The sequence below is a fragment of the Macrotis lagotis genome, chromosome 3, assembly GCF_037893015.1.
Source record: "Macrotis lagotis isolate mMagLag1 chromosome 3, bilby.v1.9.chrom.fasta, whole genome shotgun sequence".
Taxonomy (NCBI): domain Eukaryota; kingdom Metazoa; phylum Chordata; class Mammalia; order Peramelemorphia; family Peramelidae; genus Macrotis; species Macrotis lagotis.
In genome coordinates this window covers 31,222,209-31,249,891 of record NC_133660.1, presented here as the reverse complement: position 1 = coordinate 31,249,891, position 27,683 = coordinate 31,222,209, and the positions used below count along the sequence as shown (strand labels likewise).

At 41.8% G+C, this 27,683-nt stretch overlaps 1 protein-coding gene across 2 annotated transcripts; it reads right to left on the bottom strand.

Annotated features, from left to right (window-relative positions):
• Window positions 1-27,475, bottom strand: LOC141517399 (major facilitator superfamily domain-containing protein 8-like). Of its 2 annotated transcripts, XM_074228369.1 has the most exons (12): window positions 27,400-27,475; window positions 23,706-23,797; window positions 21,292-21,335; window positions 19,833-20,073; window positions 18,729-18,842; window positions 18,149-18,293; window positions 14,984-15,039; window positions 11,918-12,026; window positions 8,281-8,415; window positions 5,651-5,754; window positions 5,321-5,568; window positions 1-3,892 (listed from the first exon to the last, which is right to left on the bottom strand). In XM_074228369.1, exons 1-12 carry the CDS (start codon window positions 27,462-27,464, stop codon window positions 3,680-3,682), a joined length of 1,566 nt encoding a protein of 521 aa, XP_074084470.1. In that variant the 5' UTR covers window positions 27,465-27,475; the 3' UTR covers window positions 1-3,679. The 2 variants fall into 2 exon arrangements, with proteins under 2 accessions (XP_074084470.1, XP_074084469.1); XM_074228368.1 differs by lacking the exon at window positions 27,400-27,475 and having other exon boundaries at window positions 23,706-27,147.
• Window positions 27,476-27,683: the final 208 nt, after the last annotated feature.

Here is a 27,683-nt window from a genome sequence, read left to right as displayed (position 1 = left end):
TGATTTATTATAATTATTTAAAACAAGAGATCACAAAAGAATTTACAGTAGTCACCAAAAGCACTGCACGTTTTTAAAATAACTGAAGAGTTTAACATTCCATAAAGATCTACAATCCTTCAATTTATCCTGACTCCTTAAGACTTATCACAGTGACCTCCCATGATTTTCCAGAATGTTGCACAATATTAAAGGTAGTAAAGATCCTGGGTAAACTTTTCAGTGTTACTTAGGAGCTTTTACACAGCCAGTGAATAAAATTTAAAAAAAAACAAAAAACAAATCTTTACAAGTTAGTGTTCCTTGAAAGGTCAAAGGGAAGACTTCAGTAGATTTTTTTAAAAAGTTTTCACAGATGTTGACTTCGTTACAAGTATAGTATGGAAATTCAATCTTCCCCTCCTTAAACTTGATTTCTATTTACCCTCAGCTGTAAGTTAAGTCTAGAGCAAATCCAACCTCAGCCACCTCCTAGCTATGTGACCCTGGGCAAGTCACTTCACTCCAGTGTCTTCTGTAAAATGAACTGGAGAAAGAAATGGCAAAAACCACTCCACTATCTTTGTCAGGAAAACCTCAAATGGAATCATGAGGAGCAGGCCAAAACAAAACACAACTCAACCACAAGCTCAGCTAGGTCTGTCCTGGGAAACCCAGCTTATGGTCGTCAAATTTCTTTTGGTGAATTAACTAATGAGCCCATGTATGACTTTTAGGTTTGTTTTTTTTTTTTGCAAGGCAAATGGGGTTAAGTGGCTTGCCCAAGGCCACACAGCTAGGTAATTATTAAGTGTGAGACCAGATTTGAACTCAGGTACTCCTGCCTTCAGGGCAGGTGCTTTATCCACTGCCTCACCTAGCTGCCCCACTATGTATGACTTATAGAAGGAAACTCACAAGATATCTCAATGATTTTCTCCCAAAAACATTGCAGCTTTTTTAAAAATCAATTATTCCCAACTATCACTGGTAAGAAAATACTCAGTAGGATGTAAACTTTTTGAGGGCATAGGCTATTACAGTTTGGGCTACCTAGTAAATATTAGTGGTTCCTGAATGCATTTGCTCCATTAATAATTAACGACCCTGAATAATGAATGCCCTTCAGTGCAGCAGCAAGCTGGGCCTGGGCTACTTCCAATCCTCTACTGGATAGACATGTGTCCCAGGTAGTCTAGTGTGGGCATTATAATCAGAGGCTCTTGATGCAGGTCCCCTTCATTTTCCCTATAGAATGAGTTGGTGCCAAGATGGGTACGCCTCAGGTTACCAGTGTGCCAGACAGCCTGGGTGAGTGACCCCAGTGTGCTCTCCCTGTGTAGCTGAAGGGAAATCCTGATCAGAAGTATGGTGGGGAGAGAACAAAATGCCAATTCAAGGCAGTATCAACCACAGATAAGGGAATTAGCCACAATACAGTTTTTGTGCAAATGATTGGATCACAATTGGAAAAACAGGCAGCGCCTCTAAGAAAAAATTGGCTTGAAAAACCATTGAGGATTCTTTGGTATTTTGTCAATCAGCCTTTCCTACCAACACAGTCTTCTTTTCAAGCCCCAAGTGTTCTCCAGATCCTTTAAAAATGACTAGTTTAGAGGTAGAAACGTTCATGGGTAGTGCAATTCTGTCAAATCCAGGTAAACAGAGACAAGCCTATGGAATCAGAAGGCAACTAAGGCCAGTCATCTGAACTAGGAGGACTCGGGGCTTCTCCCAAATGTCTCACATCTACTAATGCTATGAAGCAGAGGATTAACCTGGGAACTCTTGTCCTGCCTCTGCCACTCCTCAGAGAGGCAAGGGGAAAAAGATTGACTTCCTTAGGTTTAAATAGCTGCTCAGAGCATTCAACCAGAGTTTTATCAAGTCAACAACTTCGTTCTCTAAAATTTTTTCTGTTCTATAAATGCACATTTAAGTGCATCTATATAAATTGTCCAATAGTAATTAAAGGAAACACAAAGCCTCATAATAAACTAACTCCAAATAGATTTCTGTCTTTGTGGGTACACTTCATTTAATGAGACCTTGGGTAAACTTTTTTTTTTGCAAGGCAAATGGGGTTAAGTGGCTTACCCAAAGCCACACAGCTAGGTAATTATTAAGTGTCTGAGGCCATATTTGAACCCAGGTCCTCCTGACTCCAGGGCCAGTGCTTTATCCACTGCACCACCTAGCAACCCCTTTGGGTAAACTTTGATGACCAAATTCTAAACTTCTAAGTCTAGCAGTCATAACCCTTCTGATTCCAAAAACCCTCACTCTAGTATTTATCTTGCTTTATTTTTGTAAAAAAATTTCATTTTATTTTCAGTCCCAAATTCTCTCCCCTCACTCTCCCCTCTCCGGCCTATTTGGATATAATTTTCTGAACGCAAATGCTCTCCTTTGGCGTGTATGTATATGTGTGTCTTGCTCTTCCCTGACTGCCCCATACCTTTTCCCACCTGAGTTTTTCCTTGGGAGTGCCTTCCTCTGACCACTGTACCCATAAAGCCAGCTGCCATTTCAGACAATAAGACACAGCTCCACCCCCCCCAGAAGCCCTTCTTCACAGGCTGGCTCTTTTGAAAAAAGATAAGACACCATTTTTTAATAAATTTTGCCAATATTTATCCTCTTTAAAAAGTCTAGAAGATTATGGGGTTTTGTTTTTTTTTAGTACCTGGCTCACCTTTCTCTAGATGAGGTTGGTCACTGGCGCCATCTCCCTTAGCCCCAGGTTGGGGTGATCTTCCCAACAGGCACCCCCTTAGATAACATTCTGCACACTGTGGGGACTTCAAGGAGAGGCCGGGGAGCTGAATGTCACAGTGTCATTTAGTAAGATGACCTACAACTTGTATTATGGAGGCAAGAGGACGGACACTTACTGGTGTAAGGAAACATCCTCTGCTAAGGCAGATGGGCACTGGTTGTCTGGGGCAAGGAGAGCTAAGCCACCCAGAGATGGGCAGCCAGGAGGCAGCTTGGCCCAAGAGTGACCCTACAGTACAATGTAAAAGACAGGGGGCTAGGAGCTGCCATAGTGAGGGGTGTCAGGGCCTGGGGACAGGAATACCCCTAACTGTATGATCTTAGGCAAGTCACATTACCATGTTTGCTTCAGTTTTCTCATTTGTAAAAACAAAAAACAAAAAAAAAACAGGGAAGGAAATAGCCAACCACTCCAGTATCTCTGCCAAGAAAATCCCAAATGGAGAGTTGCATGTGACTAAAACAACTAACAACAATATAATGGCTATGAAGATACATTTCCAAATTTTTTGTGGTGTGGAAATTGGGAGCTCGAGCCCACCTGTAATCAGGTTTTAACATTTTTTTTCTATCTTTTTCGATTTTCTCTGACATAGTATAAACCTGATCCAAAAGTAAGTTAATAAAGCAGGCCCAGCTCACATTAGTAGAATGTTATTAATAATATATAGGTCTCTGTTCTTTAGTTTGAGTCATGATATAAAAATCTTTGCGCTTCACCTTGTATAGAGAGAAGTTAAAATCTAAAAATGATGAACTTGCCCTGTGGTACAAAGCCAGAGGGGCAGAACTGAGCCTGTGTAGGGACAAACAAGACAGACTTTATAAAAATCACCTGGTTTTCTGCAGTAATCCTGAAATGAAGCCATGGTGAGGTGGCCCCATCACTTCTGTAGCTCTTCACCTGTTCAACTTCACTCTTCTAAGCCTGGTCTTGGACTCTCCCATGCCTTACAGAAAAAGCAATAAGCCTCTTATAAACTGCTCCCAAAAGTAGGACAGTTAATATAATTATTCCACAGACTAAGCTAAAGGACCATCGAGGGCCTAAATAAGTGTATGTTTGGCTAACAAACACTGGTCCAAGAATCCTGGCTCCACTTCCGGAGGCTGTTAACCAGCCCATGTAGATGCCCTAAGAGAAGAAAGGGTGAAAATAATGGTTAGTTTTTATTAACCAAATGGAGCAATGAAGCTATTAGCAGCCTAAGGTCTTCCTCTTTCCTTTTCCTAGTTAGGTCTCAATTAAGTCAACAAATTCTTCCCCATTATTATTTTCTTTTTTCTCCCTTTAATACAGTTTACTGAGATGCCTCAGGTATATGTCAGAAGGAAAGATTAGCTTTATACTTAGTGTGGCAATGTATTTTCACCCTGATAAATAATACTGTTTATATAAATGATATTTACTATTCATTTTTTATTTAAATTCATGCAAAAATGATAGACCACCAAAAACACTCATTTTCCTGAGCTCAAATCCAGTCTCACACTTATTAGATGAATGACTGTGGGCAAACCACTTAAGTCTGTTTGCTACAGTTTCCTCATCTGTAAAATAAACTAGAAAAGAAAATGAAAAACCACTCTAGTATCTCTGCCAAAAAACAAAAACAAACAAAAAAAAAACCCCAAATGGGATCATGGAGAGTTGAACACAATAGACAAAAAACTATCAGAGACTTGGCTGAATATTTGTGAAATGCCTCAGAATATTGATACTGCTCTTTAAGAAAAACATAATCTGGGAGTGGCTAGGTGGCGCAGTGGATAAAGCACTGGCCCTGGAGTCAGGAGTACCTGGGTTCAAATCCAGTCTCAGACACTTACTAATTACCTAGCTGTGTGGCCTTAGGCAAGCCACTTAACCCCATCTGCCTTGCAGAAACCTAAAAAAAAACCCCATAATCTTCTAGACTTTTTAAAGAGGATAAATATTGGCAAAATTTATTTAAAAAATGGTATCTTATCTTTTTCAAAAGTTAGCCTATTCTTCAAATACTATCTTTTTTCCTTCACAGGAAAAAAGAACCCAGTCATTGCTTTCCAATATGAAAAATACTATGTTTCAATTTACAAAGAAATGGGTCAACTCCTTGAAGAAGTATTCCCATCTGGAGGTTTTTTGAGTGTTGTTCCTAAAAACTTTCAAGGCTACCCCTGCATTTTCAGTCAAGCGCAGACACCGGTCTGTTATCAGGCAACTACAGCTGACAACCCCCTTTCTTTTCAACTCTGGAGACACAAGTGCTTGTGCTACACCATTCTTGCCTGGGAAGTTAGATTTTGATCTCAAGAGTTTCCAGAAACACTTTGGAAAACTTTTCTTTTTGTTTGATTTTGGCAAGGCAATGGGGTCAAGTGACTTGCCCAAGGTCACACAGTTAAGTATCAAGTCTCTGAGGCTGAATTTAGACTCAGGGCCAGTGATCCATCCACTGCACCACCTAGCTGCCCCCAAAGATTACTCTTTTGATTTAAAATGTCATCTAATGGAAAAATTTGTTGAAATAATGTAGCAAAAATGGTGAGTTTTAAGTACTAGTCTCTGTAATTCTCTTACCTGAGGTTTTGGTCCCAAAATTTTTGAGTAAAGGGTATAGGACATAACATTGCAGGCTGGGTAGCCTAGCCCTATGAGTACAGAGGCAACGAGGAACTGGGCTAGGTGAATCACTGGAGTATAAAGACACCAGGCCTGCTCCACTGGGCAGCCTGTTGGTGCTTCACTTGAATTTCCTGCTGATAATTCCCAAAAATACAGAAGCCTTTCTCCAGATGATTTATTAGAAATGGAATTATTATGTAAATCTAAAAAGTAAGAAAAGCACATTATTTTAAAACAAGAGTAGCTTACATAGATAAAAATAAATTTTTATAATCAAGAGAATACCTTCCCACTGTATTTTTGGAAACGTATTTCCCCAAGGTAACAAGATAAAGAATCCAATCAAAACAATGATTAATCCTCCAAGCAGAAGTACACGCTCTTCAGTTCTAGGAAAAAACAGACATTTAAATTTAAACAACTTTGGTAAATTATAGCAAAACTATCCAGTTAACTGAAAATGAGGAGGGGATGGTGGCTGTCAATCAGTGTCTGGGTTACCTAAGTTTTTGCCTGTTTTGATCACCTAAGCCAGTGTTCTACAAATAGGGGCAACCTTGGCCTGACCCTGAGAGATGAGTGAACAACCAGTCAGAGTAGGAAGATGGGCTGTCATCCATTGTCTCCATGATATAACTCCTAGCCTAGCTGCCAACCCTGCCAACCCGAATAAGCCTAGTAGTCTCTTCTCCCACCACAGGCAGATTGCCTTTTCCAGAGTCATCAGCAGAAATCCCCCTGGGGAAGAAGAGCTCTAAGACAACTGGAATTAGGACCCAGAAACAGCTGCACAAATTTTCATTCCCATTTTCCCCTCCAAGTCCCCCCCCCCCCCGCCCCGCCCCAAACACACACTTGTTCATTTTCTGGTGGGGATGAGTGAGGAGGATAGAATTAAAAGTCATTGTTTTGCTTTTTTCCCCAAACTCATTTCCCTTCTTCTAATTTTTCATGTTTCCATTCAGGAATGTTCTCAACCTCCTCATTCCTGCCTTTCCTCCCCCCAGACTGTCAGAACAAGTTCCTCCCTCCTTGATGGCCAGCTCCTTGTGGAGCTCCCCCCCAAAGCTTCTTCTGCTTTCTCTGCACTCTTAGCTCCCATGGATTGAATTCTCTTCATTCAAGGGTCTCAAATAGGTTAGTGGGGAGGAGAGGAAGGCATAGCATGGGGGGTGGGCAGGACTATGGGAGAGGGTAAGCATAAAAAAGATATTCAGAAGACTCCAAAGGAAAAGTAAAGGAAGGGGTGATGTGTATGATGAGATGTGAGGGTCAAGAGAGTGAAGAATCAAGATTGCTCTAAGGAAAACCCTTTTCATTTTTTAGCTCAAAAGCCTGAAAATCCTTCCCAGAAAGAATCCATGTACTTCTCTGCACGGGTGAGTAAAACATGCTGAGCATGCTTCAGGACGTCTGGGTTTCTAAGGGTGACTGATCATTATAGATCTACTCCAGGATACCCCACTATTATCTCAAAACAAATATACTTACAGCAAAGCTTTCCCCCTAAAGCGGCTTGCCACCCCAACTTCTGGCCAAGTCATACTCCCTACTGCTACCTATCCTAGTCACACATCTTTATGCTACCAGTAACAAATTCTTGAGCACACACATGCAGAATGTGTATACTTAGTTAACAATAAATTATATAGATGTATTAGTAGACTAATAATTATGCTTATTTTAAAAAGCATAGAAAAAAATTTTTTAAAGATGAGATAGATATGAAATAATGTTTGACCCTACACTCAGTCAGGAGCCACTGAAATTGAGGAAAGTGATGTGGTCTGATCTGCCCTTGGAAGATGAGTGAAGGACAGACTGGAGAAGGAGAGATGAGGCAGGAAGGCCAAAAAGACTGTGGGTAGGTTAGAAGTAATGAGTGCTTAAGCTAGACTGGTAGTGGGGGGAGGGGGTCTGACAAGACAAGCTGTGGAAAGAGAAGGGATAAGATTTGGCAGAGTGAGGAACTAAGCATGGTGATGGTATGAACCTGGGAGGCTAGAAGGGTGGTGGTGTCCTCAACAGAAATAAGGAGGCACAGAAGAGGGAAGGATTATGTTTATCTACCTGCTAAGGGTTTTACAAATATTTCATATGATCAAGAGTCATCTGCAATGCAGATTTCAACTCCTGTGATTCTTTTCTCATTAAAACCAAAAAGGGATGGGTGCTGCCCTAGAGTGCAACGAACCACCTAAGGGTGGTGGTATGGGGGGATTCTGCCCACCTGCTTCTGGTCCAGGGGCTGGCAGCTTGCACAGTCACGAAGGTTAGCATCCAGACTGGGATGAGTGATGAGTTACAGAAGCAGAGAGTAACTGGGCTGGACACAAGCCCCTCTACACCCTCTGAATGGTGGCCTTATCACAGCCATTGACATGGACCTATTCAGGGCCTGGTCAAGCTTTGCCTTCTTTCTCTGAGAACCCCCCTCCCCTGCAGTTGTTCAACCTTATGATATTTACCTTTTGTACTTAATTATATATCATATTATTGCATAGATGTGATGATGAGAGTATTTCCTCCTCAAATAATCTGTAAATACCTCAAGGCCAGGGTCATGTTCAGGTCCCAAATAGTTCTCCAATTACTTATAAAATGCAATATTAAAATCAATTAACTTTTCATCTTTCTTTTAAAATATAAATTTAAAGTGCCACAGTACCTACAATTTAGGCTGGTGGTCCCTCAACTCTACAGAGGTACAATTTAAACAAATATTGATGCTCTAGATTTAGACAAAACAAATATGGTTTTGTTTTTTTTTTTAACAAAAACATTCTTATGAAGGATTCCTATAGATTCTCAGGTAACATTTAAAATACCTTATTTCAAAGAAAGAGATGTACACATAATATTTAAAGAGCTAATCTGTTCTTAATCATTGTGCATTTTTACTTTTAATGACTTACTTTTTGGAAAGTGTTTTAATGCCCATGAAAACGATGACTGCTTCAACTCCCAAAGCAGCAAGAATTATTCCATTATATAAAACCGCTTGCTCCCTGGTCCAGGCATACATAGCCATTGTGAGTGGAGTAGCTATGCTATCAATATAAGACGAAGACAACAAAATTAGAGCAAAGAGATAAACTACTTAACATAAGTGACAACGACTGATTTAGTGCAAAACCCTAAATCAGAAAATGGACACTGGAACACTCTCAACTTTCTCCAGGGGTAACAGGACCACTAAGTTCCCATGAGCAGCTGCCCAGTCTTCCCCATTCCCTTCCATGTCCCACAGTGGCAATATGGATTTGTCTTAAACCTGGAGAGATTTCTTGATCTCTCTTCCCCTTCCCTTTTCTGTCTTCCTTCTTCCACTTCTCATTTTTCTTTTTTCTTACTTTTCCTTAGAGGACGTCCCACAGTCCTACGTGATCCAGATGTGACAGGCCTTCTAGATTTGTAATGCAGTTGGTTTACATGCTGCCCCCACCTCCCCAGAACTCCTTTGGATTGCTTGCCCAGACTGCTCCTTTGGATTGCACCTGGGGGTTGCAAGGATCAGGGACAGAACCTGCCACATCCCAGAGGATCCCAACAAAGAAGTCTGAAGGTCTTTGTCATGGGCAACTTGAATTCCCCTGGAGAATCCAAGGTGCAAGGAGACAAGGAGAGCAATAAAAAAGAGCATAGGGGAGATGAGGCAAATGTGAGGAGGCTTCATAACACATCTGTTGTGACTGTGAAAGGACCAGTCCTCTCATTCTGGGAGAAAGGATCAACTCTTCCTCCCCAGAGATTCTCCTGGCAAGCACAAACCCGAATGGTGTAAGAGCACTTGAAGAGTGGAAAGGTCTGCAAACACACAGATGCCCCCCTCCCATTCCCCTGTCTGCCTCCTCAGCCATCCGGTCCCTTCTGTCTCCCCTGGGTCTGGCGGGTCCACCTGGACCCATCCTAGCACTGCTTCTGCCCAGCAAGGCCATCTGACTTCCTCAGGGCTATGTGACTCTCTTCTCACAGCTCCCTCCAGACTCCATCTCCCCATTACAAGACAATGTCCTCAAATGTCCTCATTTTTTTTTTTTACATGACTATAAATAGCAATGTTTTCTTCTGCAAACTGCCTACTTACATCCTCAGGCTATTTGTCAATTGGGCTATCTGGCACTTCTGAGGAATGGTCTTCAATACGTGAATTTTCCAACTAACTGAAGCTGAAAGGCCACTAAATGAAGTTGAACAGTTGTCTATGGAAAACTATCCAAATGGGCTAAACATTTTTTTTTCCTACTTCTTAAACAAGTGACTTTTAAAGACTTGAAAATTTTTTGATATTTATACTAGTCATTACCCAATAACCACTTCATCTCATAGAATCCTACCTTTTAAGAAAGACAGTTAAGCAAAATCAATCAACATTTATTAAGTACCTACTATGTGTCACATACCATGCCAAATGCTGTGTATTAAAAAAAAAAAGGCAAAATACAGTCCTTGTCCTCAAGGAGCCCACCATCTAAGGGGGGAAAACAACATGCAAACAAATATATACAAAGGAAGCTATGAGCAAGATAAATAAGAAATAATTAGCAGAGGGAAAGAACTAGAATTAAGAGGTGTTGGTGACTGTAGAAGGCGAGACTTTAGTTGGAATTGAAAAAAAGGCAGGGAGGTCACTGGTCAGAATGGCACTCTGGCCTGAAGTCAGCCAGAGAGAATGCCTGAAGCCAAAAGACAGAGCAGCTCAGAGGTGGTGCCATGGGACTGAAGAGGACAAGTTGGGGAACGAGATGAAAGAAGATGGGAAAGGTAGAAGGGGAGGCAGCTTAAGAAGGCTACAGAGAGCTTGGGATGCCAACAGATCATTCTGCATTTGATCCAGAAGTTTACTGAGTTGGGGCAGAACATTTTGGGAAAACCACTTTGGTGGCGAAAGGAGGATGAAGAGAAGTAGAGAGAGACTTGAAGCAGGCAGAGCCACTAGCAGGTATAGCAATAGTCCAATATAAGATGATAAAGCCTGCACCAGGGTGAGGCAGGGTTGGAAAAAGGAGCACCAAGAAATGTGGCAGAAGTGAAGCTGATGGGCCTTGGCAACAGCTTGGACATAGGGGGGGCACAAGACTGAGAGGATGGTGGAGTCCTCTACAGTTACAGGGAAGGTGGTCGCAATGACTTTTAATGGGGAAAGAGAATCAGTCCTGTTTTGGACACACTGAGTTTGAGATGCCTGCTGAATATCTAGTGGAGGTTTGGGAGAGGGGTAGGGGTAACGGAGATAGTCATTAGATCCATGGGAGCTGATGAGATCTCCAAGTTCACTAGGCCAGAGGGAGAAGAGAAGACAACCCAGGACAGAAGTCAGAGAACGTGATGTGGAGAAGGACCCAGCAAAGGAGACAGAGGGGAGGTCAGAGGAGGGGGGGGAGGAAAATCAGGAGAGAAAAGAGAGTATCAGGGAGGGGCAAGTGACCACGTGTCAAAGGTGTGAGAGATAAAGGAGGATGAGGCCTGAGAAAAGGTCCCTGTATTTGGCAACCTAAGAGGCCACTGGTAACTCTGGAGTGTAGTTTTGATGGAATAATAAGGTCAGAAGCCAGACTGTAAGAGGGTGAGGAAACAAGGGGAGCAAGAGAAGAGGGAAAGTAGAAGTGCCTATTGTCCACAGGCTTTTTGAATTTAGCTACAAAGGCCAGAAGACATAAAAGACAATGGTTAAAGGGGATGGAAGGATGTAAAGGGTTCAATCAGGAGAGAGGAAAAAAAGGGAATGAGCTGGTAAATAAGGAGAAAGACTGAAAATAAGTGAAAAACTAGGATGACAGAGAGGACAATCTGTGGGAGGAGACAGGGATGGAATGAGATTCCTCCAATAAGAAGAGGGATTAGTTTTGATAAGGACCAAGACCACCTCACCATGTGAGACAGGAATGAAGGAGGCAATAATGACAAAGTGATGAGAGATGAGGGAAAGGGGAGAAAGAGAGTGTCCTCCAATTGTTTTCTGTACAATATGAGGCAAGGTTCTCAGCTGAGACAGTGAGAGAAAGATTTCAGGGGGATGAAAAGGTTTGAAAAAGTCATTGTAAAGACTGGGAGAGCTAATAAGGGAGGCTTGGTAGTAGAGGAGAAAGCAATGGACCCCCTCACTCCAATCACATCTCGTGCTTGTCATGGCATTGCCTCCCTGATGTCAAGGTCTTTTTGAAGGAAAGACAAGCATCCTGTGGGGTGGCTGAGGAAGAGAGCAGTAGCTCTTGGGAGGTGAGCAGGCTGAGGGAGAATCAATATGCTTATGAAGTCTGCCAAGTGACAAAGGGCCAACCTTGAAAATATTCCCTATGGCTCTCTGTCTTTCTTCCTGGGGAAAGGGAAGGGAAGGGTGATGGGGAAACCTAGGGCAGGTTCCGCTGCTCTTCTAAATGTGGCAAGGGAATAACCAAGTTGATTTTCTTTTTTACTGAATACAACAATTTTCAGAGCCTATTCATTTTTTGGTTCCATGACCACAGAAAACTGCCTTTTATAGGGTAGGTACATTCTAATAAACAAAATAGGATAGTTCAGGTAATATAACATAGAGACAATAAAACTCACGTTTCAAAAAGAGCAAAGATAAACAGGATGACGAAGAAAAGAATATTGGTGGTGACAACGGCAACTTGATCAATGCTTTCCTCAGTATCACGAACCACATCCGTGTGTACTGCATAGAAATACAAGAATAATTCAATGACCCACAGTTCTTACATTTGTAAGTTAATCTATATCACTATATCATGGAAACCATAAGCAGAAAACCTATATCAAACTTCAAAAGTATCTTGAAAATGATGCCGAGGGCAGCTAGGTGGCGCAGTGGATAGAGCACCGGTCAGGAGTACCTGAGTTCAAATCCTGTCTCAGACATTTAATAATTACCTAGCTGTGTGGCCTTGGGCAAGCCACTTAACTGCATTTGCCTTGCAAAAACCTAAAAAAAAAGAAAAAAAAAGATGCTGAAAATTTATCAATCTTTATCAATAAAAGGGGTAGGACTAAAACGGGGATGAGAGGACCTTTATGATTTAGGCAGAAACAATATATTTTAATTTCCATAAAATGATAGTTTAGGACTTAAAAAAAAGAAAATGAAAATATTGCTGAAAATACAGAATTATCGTAAGCAAAATTTTTTAAGCTATAAATTTATATGGCTATCACCACATATTATGCCATAACATAGCAAATCTTCCCCTTGAGGTAGGGTAGATCTGATTTAAATCAAAATCAGTGAAAACACTATAAAAAGACATTGCTTAATTCAGTTTTCATTTTTAAAATACTTATTCTTACTAAATGATAAAACTTTACTATATATTCTTTGTGATTATTTTTTAAGAGGATATGCAACTACATCATATTTTGCTCTGATATTTTTCAGATTAATTTTGCAAAAAATAATAAAACTGAGTTATGATTTCTTTTTAATGTAGATACTATATCTGAAAATAACTGGGGTGGGGGAGTGTATGTGTCACAGATTAACCACTAATCTCTGGAGATATTTTTTATCATGATATATGATGACAAAGAAAACCAGTATTAAAATAAAATATTTAAGTGGTTTTTAATTCATGAATCACGCTTGTATTCTGGGATTTTTAAAAATTAAAATATTCTCAGAGGTTTTTATGGTTTACTAAGACAAAAGATAAAAGAAAAAACTACTTTACAATTTCCTCAGTGAGTCTCAATTGAAACCACACTTATCCCCTAAGCCTTCTGAAGTATTTTGCTCAAAAACTGTTACGTTTACTGATTCTCCTTCATATTTTTCCTTTTTTCAAAATTGGTTTTTGCAAGACAATGGGGTTAAGTGACTTGCCCAAGGTCACACAGCTAGGCAATTATTAAGCATCTGAGGCCAGATTTGAACTCAGGTCTTCTTGACTTCAGGGCCAGTGCTCTAGCCATTGTGCCACCTAGCCGCCCCCATATTTTTTCCTTAAAAGCTATTCTAATCTCTTAAAATCCTTTGTGCCAAATATCCAAACTTCCTTCACCTCACATTGCTACCTCCTTGGGTCAGACATTTATTACTCTTTTTATTTTTGCAAGGCAAATGGGGTTAAGTGGCTTGCCCAAGGCCAAACGGCTAGGTGATTATCAAGTGTCTGAGACTGGATTTGAACCCAGGTACTCCTGACTCCAAGGCCGGTGCTTTATCCACTACGCCACCTAGCCGCCCCTCATTTATTACTCTTATCTTGATGCATCTGACTAACATGCACCTAATTGGGCTTCCTTAATTTCAGCTTCTCTCCCTTCTATAAACAATACTCTGCATAAAGTGCCAAAAATTAATCTTCCTAAAATATAAAAGCAGCTCTACTTGATCCCCTTACCCACCTCTAAATCAGGATATACCCTCAACATCAAGACCCTTCCCACTCCTTTCTCTTCCAAATCACTTTTGAGACCTACTTCCATGGCATCCCTTTTAGTAAGCTTTCTTCAATAACCCTAATCAATATCAATTTTGTACCTCCTATTAACTTAGTTATATATGCACTTGAGTACCTAGTTAACAAATTAAGTTCTACCCTTTGTAAAATGTGAACATTTCCTATTTTAAGATAGAGGAGGGCTTGTTTCAACATTTTGATGCTGAAGACCCCAATGATTTTGAAGTAGAAGAGCCCTTAAATATCAGCAAGTCATTCTATAGAGGAGGAAAACTAAGGTCTAGAGAGAGTAATCAGCACAAGATCTCACACCACAGCAAGTGGCAAAGCTGAGATTTGAATCTAAGTACTATACTCCAAATCCAGTGGCATTTCCATTAAGAGTTTATACCTAGATCTGCATATGCCCCAAGCAACCTAGTATAAGATAGATGATCAGAATGCAAAGGAAAGGATAAGCCCATCCAGTGATTAGGAAAGTAAATGATCTGATTGCCTGCATGGTAACGTGAGTCTGGTAAAAAAAAAAAAATTACCAATGAAGTCATCTTAAGCAGTTTTAGATGCCAAATAGCGATTTAGATGTGAAATCTCTGTGAAAATAGGATTAATGGATTTGGGTAAATCAATCAATCAAATGAAAAAAGACAAAATGAAATAGTCCCTGCTGCAAGAGGCTAGCAGGAGAATCAAGGGAAACCACACGCACATACATTAGAAAAAGGAGACAGAATATAAAGAAACTTCAAGAATGACACTAGGAACAGTGGGAAGAGCATGAAGGAGGTCTCCTGTAGGACATGGTACCTTCCCTGAGTTTTAAAGAGAATTGGGAATTGAAGAAGAGGGATAATTTGGCTGCAGGTCCTTTTCAGTTGTTATATTTCCAGGGGAGGCTGTCAACCACAATTTCTTTAATGTCATTGTCACAGAGGTTCATTCAATGTACTTTGGTTTTGGGTTTGTTTTTTTTTTTTTTGCAAGGCAATGGGGTTAAGTGATTTGCCCAAGATCATACAACCAGTAAGTATGAAGTGTCTGAGACTGAAAATTTGAATTCAGGTCTTCCTAACTCCAGGATCGGTGCTTTATCTACTGTACCACCTAGCTGCCTTGAAATGTGTTTTTTGGAAACAAAATTTAATGATGGCTAGACAGTCAAGAATCATTAGCAATATTTTAGTAATTGTAACTCAATAACGCTTAAATATAATACCTTCGTCAAAATTAACGCTTTTACACAGTCTTCCTGAATCATCCACACGATGTTCCCTTAAAAAGAAAAAAAGAAGCATTTTATTATTTAGCACAATTAATTTAACAATCATATCTTGGTGCGGCTCATGTAAATTTCTTTATAGTTCTAACCTACTATTTTACTAGTGCAGGGAATTTAAGAAATACTGAGAATGCAGTTTATTTTCTAAAGAATACCATGACAATACGAATGCTTTATTGGGAAATGGTCCAACTCCTTGTGGGCATACAGAGATAATGGTTATAATTGTAAACCACCACCATTTAGATCTAGTTGATGAAAGTTTAATTGTTGATAACTTACAAATATGATTTCCCTTCAACATTAAATTTTTCCCCTACTCTAACATAAAGCACATTGCAGGGGTCTTTTGTGTCTCAAGGATTTGTTTGGCAGACAAGGCAAGCCTATAAACTTTATATGAAAATAATCTTTTAAAATGCACTGAATAAGGGGGTGGCTAGGTGGCGTAGTGGATAAAGCACCGGCCTTGGAGTCAGGAGTACCTGGGTTCAATCCGGTCTCAGACACTTAATAATTACCTAGCCGTGTGGCCTTGGGCAAGCCACTTAACCCCATTTGCCTTGCAAAAACCTAAAAAAAAATAAAAAAATGCACTGAATAAAATACATACAGATTATAAAGGAAACTGATTATATTTAAATGCAGTTATAGATCCTAGGTTAAGAGCCCAAGCACATTCAATTCACATAACATAATTTGAGTTTTTTTGGAGTGTCTTTTAAAGTAAGTTATAAATTATTTTAGAATCCACGAACAAATATAAAATACAAAATAAAGATAAATATTTTACATGTTATGCACAGAATCCTCATTGACCAATTTAGATTTTTAAAAGGTCTATAGAGAACACAAAAGAAAGTATAAATAAGAGGTCAAATATACAAATATGTCACTGACCTGTAAGAGTGATGTCAAGGCTGCCAAAACTCAGGTTTAGTGAGTGTTAATTTGTGCTAAGTGCTAAAAGTTTGTTATTATGAGAAACCTATTTGTTGTTATTCTATTATTTCAGTTGTGCCTGACCCTTTATAACCCCATTTGGAGTTTTCTTGATAAAGATACTGGAGTGGTTTTCCATTTCCTTCTCCAACTTATTTTACAGATGAGGAAACTAAGGCAAACAGGGTTAAGTGACTTGCCTGGGGTCACACAGTGAATAATTTTTTGAGACTGGAATTGAACTCAAGAAGGAGTTTTCTTGACTCCAGGCCCAGTGTGCTTCCCAGCTGCCCCAAAGGCATCCATACTGTGGGGGAAATGAGAAAAATCAAAGAAAGAGGAATAAACCTTAGTCTGGATGGGACAATGATAAGGAATCATTGATGGAGAAAAAGCAGACTTATTCAACTCTCATTCCCTCTGTTATCTCTGCTAAAGATCACTGGACCATAAAGAACAAAAATGGAAAATATGGAGCTGGAAGAAATGATGAATAGGGAAATAATGAGAGCAACCTGGCTACATTTAAAGAACTGAACCAACTTGACTGTGGATGTAAAGAATTTTCAAAAGATAACAGAGAATTATTATTATTACAACAGAGCTACTTCAGATCCAAAGTAATAACAACATCTCAAAGCCAGGAAGCTTGACTTGGATTCTTGGCAAAAATCTCCATAGCAAGAAAAGGACAGCAACTCAGTGAGGCTTCATCAAGGAAATGTCAAGTCAGACTATAAACCTCATGATTCCTAAAAGATCAGAGGAATGCTGTAAATAGACTCTACCAAATTTAAGAAATCATCCAAACCAATTTTGGTGCTTTCTTTAAATGGAGAAGTATGAGTTAGCTGATTTATCTATCCTGGGAACTGGTTGAATGGCCAGACTCAAGGATGAATCATTTAACTCTAGCAGAGTGCTGAAGGGGTCTATCTTTGGCTTTGGTTAACATTTAAAAGAAATAAATCAGCTAAAGACAGAGATAGTATACTTATTAGATTTGCAAATGACACAATGTCCATTTTGTTTGTACACAGAAGAGAACAGAATTCAGAAGGAAATACAGATAAATAGGGTGATTATGAAATTAGAATGTGTGGTATTTACCTAGATACTGAAAAAAAAAATAGTGTGAAATAGATACATGGTTTCATGTACAACTTTTCTTGTGTTTTGTTGTACATAGGGAAATATTCCTTTTTTATGTTACAAATAAATATTAAATTGTAAGAATCATCTTTCCACCTCCAGAATAGGGAAGTCCTTCCTCTGTAAAAGACCTAGAGATCTTAGTGCTCTGCAAGCAACAAGAGCTAAAAGATCATGTGATCTGATGCTGCCTTGAGAAAGCTAGTGTCTAGAAATTGGGAGGTGAGAACTATGCCATAATTTTTCACAGTTAGAAACAGTTAGGTATCATGTTCAGTTCTGGATGCCATATTTTAGGAAAAACACAGATAAGCTTCAAGGAAGGTGAAGCAGAATAGTAAAGCATCTCAGTCTCTTGTCACTTGTGGATGAGAGTTAGGAACCCGAAACACTTCAGTCTAAAGGAAAAGAGAGGAATGGAGCTTCAGGTATCTGAAGGACTCTGATAAGGAAGGCTAAACGGGGAGGCCTGGTCCCCTGAGCCATTTTCCTCATGACTCCCTGACTGACTTTGCAGTGATGTAGCTCATGGGGGTTCTCAGAACTTTCCTTTCCCCATGTATAGACTAGCAGTTATTAACAGAACAACTTCCATTTCTACAGTAGCACAGGGAAGTACTTTTCTCACAATGACTCTAGGAGGCATATATGAATTGTTCAGATTAGGAAATTGAGGCTGAGAACTACAAGGACATGCTCATTGTCATGTGTGTTAACACAGGCCTGAAGTCACACTTGAACCCTGGTCTCAATGCCAAGTTGAGCCCATTTTCTATTATGCTTTAAGCGACCTAACTACTAACCTCACAGGACTGTCATAAGAAACAAATGAGACAAGGTGTGAACTGCGCTTCAGGGATGGAAGCTGAAACAAGCTATGCATGTGTAAAGAAGAGAAGAGGAGAGCAAGACAGACAGGATGGAGTTGAAAGCCAATGAGGACCCGGCCCATCAATGGCAGCACAGCACCCCAGCACTACAAGCACTATCACACGATGATTCAATTACCTTAACAGAGCAAAGATCAAGAGAATGTTGATAACTCCCAAAAGGGCGCCGAGCAGAACTGGGGCCGTGTACATGTTCACCTGAAGATCAATGGCTTCCCACGTCACCCCCTTTTCTCCAATCAGAGCAAAACAAGTCTGAAAAACTTAGCACAGTAAAAAATATGCTAATGGATGACAATTCAAGGGTCCTAGATTGGTGAAGTGAAAAGGGACAAGGGTTAAAAATCAATGAGCCCATTTCTCTATTTTGACTTTACTCTAGCAAGTAAGATCAATAGCAAGAAGGAAGAATACTGGTACCTCCCAAAGTGATAAGAGAGCAGGCCAAGGTCAGTCCAGTAATATGACAATTAAAGCATTATGTTTCTAATGAACACATTAAGAAAACAGAAAATGTGTAGGGTTTGGGATGCTGAATGGTTATTTACTTAAGATGGTATATTAAAATAATCTAATTTCTCCTCAGTCAGCCACTGGATTTCACTGAACCCAACTGACAGATGTGGAAATTGTCCTAACTTACTGCAGACAAAGATTCCACTGTTCTAGTTCCCTCCAAATAAAGAGCAGACACCTACCTGGACCCAGGATAAAGCCCAAGGCCTGAGAAGCACTAGTGTTGGCCATGGCACTGGTTCTTTCTTGAAGAGAAGTAGCACCAGCAATATAGGATCGAACTACTGCAACGTTCCCTTTAAATTAAAAAAAAAAATCCACTTGATAAAATTCATTTTAAGTTTTTTTTGGGGGGAGGGGGTTGGATTTTTATAAGGCAATGAGGTTAAGTGACTTGCCCATGGTCACACAGTTAAGCATCTGAAGCCAGATTGGAACTTAGGTTCTCCTGACTCCAGGGCCAGTGCTCTATCTAATGTGCCATCTAGCTGCCCAATAAAAATCATTTTAACTGAGTGTTATGTAATTAAAGGGAAGTTATTGTAAAGGGCATCACAAAAACAACTTAAAATGCCCATACCGTGGTACTCCAGCACACTGGGTTAAGACCACCATGCTCTTGTTCTCTAAACTCGTCTGCATTTCCTTTTGGTAATTTAAAGGTGGAATTTTAGGATAAGATTACTGATTTTAAAAAGCCAGGATACCAACACCCACCTGATATTTACTGAGCACTCCCTGGATGCATAAGGTTGTAGCAGCTAGAGATGACTCGACAACAAATGCCCACATATGTGAACCTTCCACAAACCGACCGATGTCAGACACTACAACTACCTGCCTTGTCTCTAGAAGTGTTAATCTAAGAAACAGGAAACAACCCACAAGTCCAGTGAGCACTGACTCAGTATCAGCCATGTGCTTCAACACTGGGCTAGGGAGGGATGCCCCATCAACAGAAGAAAGCTTATCATCTAGTTGGAAGAAAGACTATACAAATAAAACAGCAGACACCATATATCAGTGGAAGAGCGTGGACAAGGTGAGAGAAGGGCTGAGACCCAAAGCTGGGTCTTGGAGAGTGAAGAAAAAGAGGAGACATTCCCAAGGAGAAAGACCAGCATGAGCCCAGAGAAGGAAAGACCAAGGAGGCTACTGCCCTGACAAGAAACTCCCAGGAGTTAAGGCTGAGGGTCAGACAGGGACAAACGATGGGGGTCTTGACAGTCAAACTAAGTCTGGAGTTGACATACATAGAAAGATACACATATAAGCAAGTCCCTTACCTGCTCCAAATCCCACAAGTCCACGAGCAACTAACATGTAGTATTTATTGTGGGAGGAAGGAACGTGGACATAGGCATAGAGGCAGTTGGCTGCCACTGCAATGAAGATTGAGATCACGAGAGGTTCTTTCCTGGGTCTAAAATTAGACCACAAACCAAATATAGGTGAAGCTATCATTTGGCCAAGACTATAAGAAGCAATAATCCAACCCAAAAAACTTGCATCTGCTGTGGGATCAATCTGCAAATGGAAATAAGCCCATTAAGATGTTATTTTTTTAAAACTCACATCTAAAACCTAAACCTTGTCAGAGCAAATAGAGCTGGATCTAGGAGTCAGGAAATCCTGGGTCCAAGGCTCAGCTCAGTTACCTACTAGATGGAGGACATTTAATCCCTTCCTATTTTGTTTTGGTTTTTTTTTTGGCAAGGCAATGGGGTTAAGTGAACTGCCTAAGATCACACAGCTAGACAATTATTAAGTATCTGAGGCCAGATTTGAACTCAGGTCCTGACTCCAGAGCCGGTGCTCTATCCACTGGCCCCATTTAATCCCTTCCTGGCTGAGCTAACATTCTCATCATACTTACCTCACAGGGAGTGGGAACACAAAGGGGAAGATGGTCATACACTGCTTTATAAACCTTAAAGTACTATATAAATGGTGATTACTATTGCTAATATATTAAAAAACCCAAAAGTCATTGTGTCACAAGAGAATTCAGAGGACTGCAAGGCTCTCTAAAATCCACAAAAGTTAACTGAGGTCTACTTTTCAACATATTACTGTGCACCAAAAATCAATGGTCAGGAAGCTTGTCTTTTAGAGTACACATAGTAATGTCCAGTAATGTAAGCAGCTAAACAAAAATGAGTAAGATCAGAGAATTCTAAATGAATGAATGCAACTGTTCAGACTTCAGACAATGAAGTAGTTATCAGAAATTTAGAGGATTAATAACTAGGTTTTTGTGGTGAGATATGTAAGGCATACAGACACTTCTCACTCCCCAAGCCTTATTTCAGATCAGAGTCTGTGGATAATTTGATGAGGCTAGAGAAAAACAACAATACGAATGATAAAAGATTAGAAAATGGTCCCAACTACCTAGAAAGGTTTGGAAAATTTCACCTGAGAAAGAGACTGAGGATTGAAGTCATTGGTGATATATACTATACAAAGAAGCTCTGTACCAAACCAGAAGAATTACAGAAACTTGGGTCATATGATTATTAAAAACTTCCTGGATCTTAGGGATATTTAGCACTAAAACAATTTAAAGAGTAAGACCACTGAATTTCCCCTACACAAGTGACTTTACAGTTTCACAAATAGTGATTAATTCAACACATTGATTGTGCGAGAGCCTGGAAATGCAGAAAGCACTTTCTTCCAGTCACTGATATGCTCATTCTACCAATCCATGTAAAAGCAGGAAGTGAGTCAAGACTTACAAACCTTTTGGAGGTACGGCCATATTGACATAATTACAATCGAAAAACCTGTGAAAAGTGAACAAAAACCAGATCATTTTACAGTTCTAGTTTCAACAGTTTCCTTTAAACAGTACACAGTCTACAACCCTGAAACATCATCATGAACCTTCTCCACTCAACTGTTGTTCTTAGGTCTGATCGTGGTATGGGGGGAGGGGGGACATCACAAAAACTATGCCAACAGCAAGCAAGATGATTTAAAGAAAACAAGAAGAGAAAAAAAAAGCTGACCCCACTAGCTCCTGCTGCTAAAAACAGAGGAAATATCTTCACTGAAATGTGGATCTTAAAAGTGTAATATACTGAAAAGGAAAGGCTGTTGATTTTTGTGGAAAGCAGTGTTACAAAAATTAGGCTTAATACTATTCTACATCATGTTCTAAAGTGAATTCAAAAAGGCTATGTGCTTTAATTATTAATTATTATAGAAGTAGATCATAGAAACCTTTCACAGCTTTGTTTTGGGAATAAATTCTTAAAGAGGTGATAGAAGTAGTGATAAAAGAGATCATTTTGATTATATGAAATTGAAAAACTGAGTCAAAGAAAATTAATTCATCTAGGACAAGAAGGGAAGCAGTTAATCAGAAAAAAACAACAACTTCGTATCAAATATTTCTAAAGAAATGCAAAAATAAAAAAATGTAAAAATAAATTTATTGAATTATTGGGCATTTTCTTCACTTTTAGTTTTCCTTGAAATCTGATTGTTACACATTGCTATTTGGAACAGAAAATAGCAACAAGACAAAAGAAGCAATTTGGTTGTTGCTGAATAGAAAGATGAAAAGGCGGCAAAGAGATGACACCGGTGCTTCCCCCCCATCCCCCCAAACAGAAGCTTCCTTCTAGCCTAGCTACTGCCTCTGGGAAAGCCTGGTTTTCTTTGTAACTCAATCAAGGGCCTCTTCTTGCAGAAAGCAGACTTTCCTGATTCGTCCTCTACTCCCCTCCTTCCACCCATCTCTCTTCTGCTAAGAGATCCAGGTCCTCATTCTATTATTGCTACTTAGGGAAGGAAGGATAGGTTTTCTCCTTCATTAGAACGTTGGGAGCTCCTTGATGTCTTTGTAGCCCACAGCTTGCCTTAAGAATAACAGCAAATCTCTTATACTTTACTTTTCTTCCTTAAGGATATGATTTCTTTTTCATCACATTCAACTTAAATCAATGTATACCACAGAAAAACAACATAAGACTAACAGACTGCTTTCTGTGGGGGGTGGGGTGAAGGGAAGTGAGATTGGGGAAAAATTGTAAAATTCAAAATAAATAAATTTTATTTATTTGATTAAACATTTTAAGTTTTAGTTTTTTCCCTAATCTTATTTCCCTCCCCCCACCTCCCACAGAAAGCAATTTGTCAGTATTTACATTGTTTCCATGTTGTACATTGATCCAAATTGAGTATGATTAGAGAGAAATCATATCCTTAAGGAAGAAACATAAAGTATAAGAGATAGCAAGATCAGACAATAAGATATCAGGTTTTTTTCCCCCTAAATTTAAGGTGATAGTCCTTGCTCTTTGTTCAAACTCCACAGTTCTTTCTCTGGATACAGATGGTATTTTCCATCATGGACAGCCCCAAATTGTCCCTGATTGCTGCACTGATGGAATGAGCAAGTCCATCAAGGTTGAACATCACTCCCATGTTGCTGTTGGGGTGTACAGTGTTTTTCTGGTTCTGCTCATCTGACTCAGCATCAGTTCATGCAAATCCCTCCAGGCTTCCCTGAATTCCCATCCCTCCTGGTTTCTAATAGAACAATAGTGTTCCATGACATACATATACCAGTTTGCTAAGCCATTCCCCAATTGAAGGACATTTACTTGATTTCCAGTTCTTTGCCACCACAAACAGGGCTACTACGATTGTACAAGTGATGTTTTTACCCTTTTTTCATCATCTCTTCAGGGTATAGACCCAGTAGTGGTATTGCTGGATCAAAGGGTATGCACATTTTTGTTGCCCTTTGGGCGTGAGTACAAATAAATAAAATTAAAAAAAAAAAGAATAACAGCGAGTCCTTATATAGTTTTAAGGCTTCCATAGCATTTTCTACAAGTCATCTCATTGGATTAACAAATGTTTAGTCAATTGATTCTCTAAGCCAGTCCCAAGGGAAGAGCTCAGAATTTGTGCATGTCAACTCAAAGAAGTTACAGTGGTTAAAAAAAAAAACCACAGTCCTTTAAAAGAGGTCAGGGCTAATAGCACCTTTTCATTTTCAGCCACAATATTTCATTTTGCACTTGTTTACTGGCATTTTTCCTGACATTTTACAAAGAAAAAAATCATCCATCCACTAAGATGTAGTAGAGAAAGGTCATAGGACTTGGTCTGTTTCTTTTTTCCCACCCTCCAATACTTACCTACACTACTGAGAAACATAGTGAGATACAGGATGCGGATGGAACACCATCGACTTCTGTAGTGTTCTTCAGTTTCTACAACATCCCACTGGCTGCATTTGTAGGAAAAAGGAGAAAATAAAGTTGATGGAAAGTAATTTACACATATGGACCAGGATCTAAGGAGGAGGGGGAAGAGGGTGTAGGTGGATAAGACGTCTTGATCACCCATGCTAGGTCTAGGAAAAGCAATCTAACGACTCTAGTGGAGGAGGATATCATTGAGTTAGAAGGGTCTATGAGGTCCCCTGATTTCCTTTACTGTTTAAAATTCAGGTTAACAACTGCAGCATACATTTCTCCTGCCAATGAGAAACATTTGGAAAAGCCCTAACATTTTACCAAAGTCACTGTCATAAAGAATGTTGATAGTGAATAGGCTGCAATGTGTAACTAATGGTAACCTGCTGTGAAGTTTTCCTATAAACCAAAGGAATTTGACTTTCCTCAAGGTGAAAATACTTTGTAACCATTAAAAAATATATACCAAGGTTCTGTGTTAAACAGAAAGGTCTAAAATGTTATTAACATGATCACAGGAACCAGCAGCAAGTGGCAGGAACGAAACCTGTGGGTGGTTGGGAGTCAGTGAGGATACAGGCCTGAGGGGCCCAAGATGCCCCCAGCAAAGTTGGATCTTGCTCCCATGGGGCAATTTCAGAGCCCAGCAAGTCTGATGTACAGTCAGTCTTCTCTTACTCCAATGCTACTTCCTGGAAACTGGGAGGAATTTCCATATCAGGAACCACACAAACTTAAAAGATTGCTACGGATATGTTTTGTGAGAAGAAGACCGAACCAAAGGCACCAGAGAAGTACTCGGAGCATCTTTGTCCATCCTTTATCCATATCTCTTTGGTAGTGTTGCTTAAAAGTAGCTCTCCTTCTTTAGGGCCAGCCCTGGGCCATACTTGGAAGAATTCATAGATGGAACATGTATCAAACATGAACCTGGGAGAGAGAATACATTCACTGCCAGATAGACCTGGGATGCAGCTCAGAAACATTTCTAAAGGAGCATGACAAGATAGAACTATCAGAAATCTAATGAGGCTAGGTTCAACAGAGAAAAATGTGATGTCGTAAATGAAACTTGTGTGGGAAAAAAATCCCCAGGCACAAATGAGGCAATAGTTTGTGTGATTAAGATCCAGGAGAAACATCCAAGGGCACAGTGAGGTGCCCAGGAAGCAGCCACAGGGCAAGCACCAAAGCTCAATCAAGTTTTCTGGGCCCTGGGATGTCATCCATGTAGGCAGCTGGGATGGAAAATCTTAATTCTGCAGAGACAGACAGATTCATTCAGATAGCTAGATCTCCAACAGTCCACAATGCATGGTCTTCCACAGTTGCCTGGGGGCCCCAGGGAGGATGGACACAACCAGGAGTTGAAGGCTGGGCTTTGAGGTTGACGGCAACCTGGGTTCATGACCAAAGTCACGTCTCACTAAACGTGTGCCCTGGTTAGACCACACTGGGGATATGATATCGTGGGAGAATTATTGTCTCCTGTTTACAGGTTGGGATCCAATTTATCAAGCCCTTTGCTCCTAAAAAGCCAGAGGGCAGGTAGAGAATGCCAGGGTTTGTTCTTCTGACATGGGTGTGAGAGGTCAGGAGGACACTGAGGAGCTGATTAAGATCAATGGCTCTTCCACAACTTCAGTCTCCAAGGCTCTCAGATCTCCATGCAGTCACCTAGAAAAGCCTGAGGAGCCAATCTGAGCTGGGATTTAACATCCCCCACCCCCGCCCTCCTAGCTTTTTCTCCTCCACCACATGGAAGTGGTCATTGGAGGAAAGCAACTAAATTGGGGAAGGGGTCTGAGCACTATGGCAAGAGATGGGGTGAACCTGTGAGGAGAGAAGGAAGGGGAACTTGTAGGTGGAGCCAGAGGATGGATCTGAAGCAAGGGATGAACCCTGCAAAAGCCGAGCCCGTTCATGAACCCGAGCCTGAGCACCAGAGACATGAAGTGAAACAATAACTTAGATTTGATTATGGGAAATGGTTTGTGTCAAAAGACAGACTAAGTCACTTGGAGGGGAGGCCCGGCAGACTGCAGAACTTGTGCTGACGTGTGAGGGAGCCCAGACTGCAACCGCTCTGGGCTCTGCTCTCCCTGCCTGGGCACTGCCATCAGGGCTGCTCTTTGGGCCTGTGTTTACTGATCTGTAACATGAGGATAGATTACTAGATCTCAAGGGGGGCCTTTGGTCTAATTCAGGCAGCTTCAAGTAAATAGGTGGTGAACAGACAGGAACAAAGAGCAGCCCTAAGCCAAGTGACATGGGCTCGAGCCCTTCCATCTGCACGCCCCAGTCCCCTCCGGACGCTGCAGCAGCCGCCTCAATGCTCTCCCGTGTTCAGGCTCTACTCTCCCCCTCATGGACCGTAAGTGCTGGGCTGACCTGACCAACCTCTCTGCCAATAAGTAAGATGGTCTCAATGTCCTTGGAGATCACATCCAAACTGGTGGGCTTCAGCCCCCCTCCCGGCTCCCTTCCCAAGCTCCCCACAGACTCTGGCCTCCTGGGTGCCACCCTATTGCCCTTGTCTGGGTCTGGATGCCCACCTTCCTGCCTCCATCTCCCTTCAGAACTCGTCTCAGATGAAATCCCAGGGAGACAGGCTCGTTCTGGCCCTGAGCGAGGGAGCATGTGAGTGTGAATGAGAGCCCTGCTTTCTGGAGCCTTCCGAGCACAAGCACTGGTGCTGATATACAGCTTATGAGATGCCTGGTGCCAGGGGACCTGCACTGGGGGGCCCTCAAAGTGCTCCAGCCTCAGGAGAGGTTGCTCCCGAGGAGGTCGTGGGGCTGGGGTCTGCGTTTAAAGAGAACTTGCTTCCTTTGCAACTCTATCAATTTTATTTATGGTGGTGGCAGTGAGACCAGTGACGGCAATAACTGAGCACCTCACAACACCCCCGATGCGCCCCATTTTACAGTTGGGAGATGAGGCCGGCAGAGGCAAAGCGGGGGGTTCATGTTTGTTCCCCTTCCCTGTACGGCATGATACATTCATTCCAAGAAAGGATCAAAAGGTTGCTCCAGACCTCTAAAAAAGGGTTCGTGGGGCGGCTAGGTGGCCCAGTGGATAGAGCACCGGCCCTGGAGTCAGGAGGACCTGAGTTCAAATCCTGTCTCAGACACTTCATGATGACCTAGGTGTGTGGCCTTGGGCGAGTCACTTAACCCCATTTGTCTTGCAAAAAAACAAAAAAAGGGCTCCTGACCCAAAAGGGACCCTCTGGTCTCGTGGCCTCCCCCAGAGATGGCCATCAGCCCTTTGGGGGGAGAGAAGAAAACTGGCCCCCAGCGGCTGAAGGCTGGGTTCCGGGGCACAGCATCTGGGGGGCCCGGCTCTCTGTGCCCGAAGGAAGGGCTCCGCTGGGGGCGGGGCCTCTGCCGGGTCACCCACCCTCACGGGGCAGTGCCCGCCGTTGGCACAGCTGCCGCACATCCTTGGGTCCTTACCAGGCGGTGGGGGCGCCTGCCCGCGGGCGGGGTGGAGGAGGGGCACCCGGCCGCGGCCCCCTCCCGGCCCACGCGCGCCCGCGCCACTCCCCCCACCCGCGGGGGCCGGGAGGGGGCGGCTCCGGCTTCGCGCGAGGGGCGCCCGCGGCCCGCGGCCCTCGGGGCCCCCAGCTCACCTGCTCCCCGGGCCCCGCGGGCCCAGCAGAGGCTGCCGCTCCTCGGGGGTCTCGCGGGACGCCATGGCCCGGCTCTCGCGACACCTCGCGCCCCTCCGCGCCCCTCCTCCCCCCTGGGCGCGCCGCCGCTCTTTGCCTTTTAGCCGCTGCGGCGCGTGCGCGACGTGGTGGGGGCGCCTCGGGCGTAGGGCGCCTGCGCGGGAAGGCGGGGCCGGAGCGCCCGGGCCTCCCCTCCCCCACCCCGCCCCGTGACCCCGCCCCGGCAGCCCGCCCGACGCGGGATG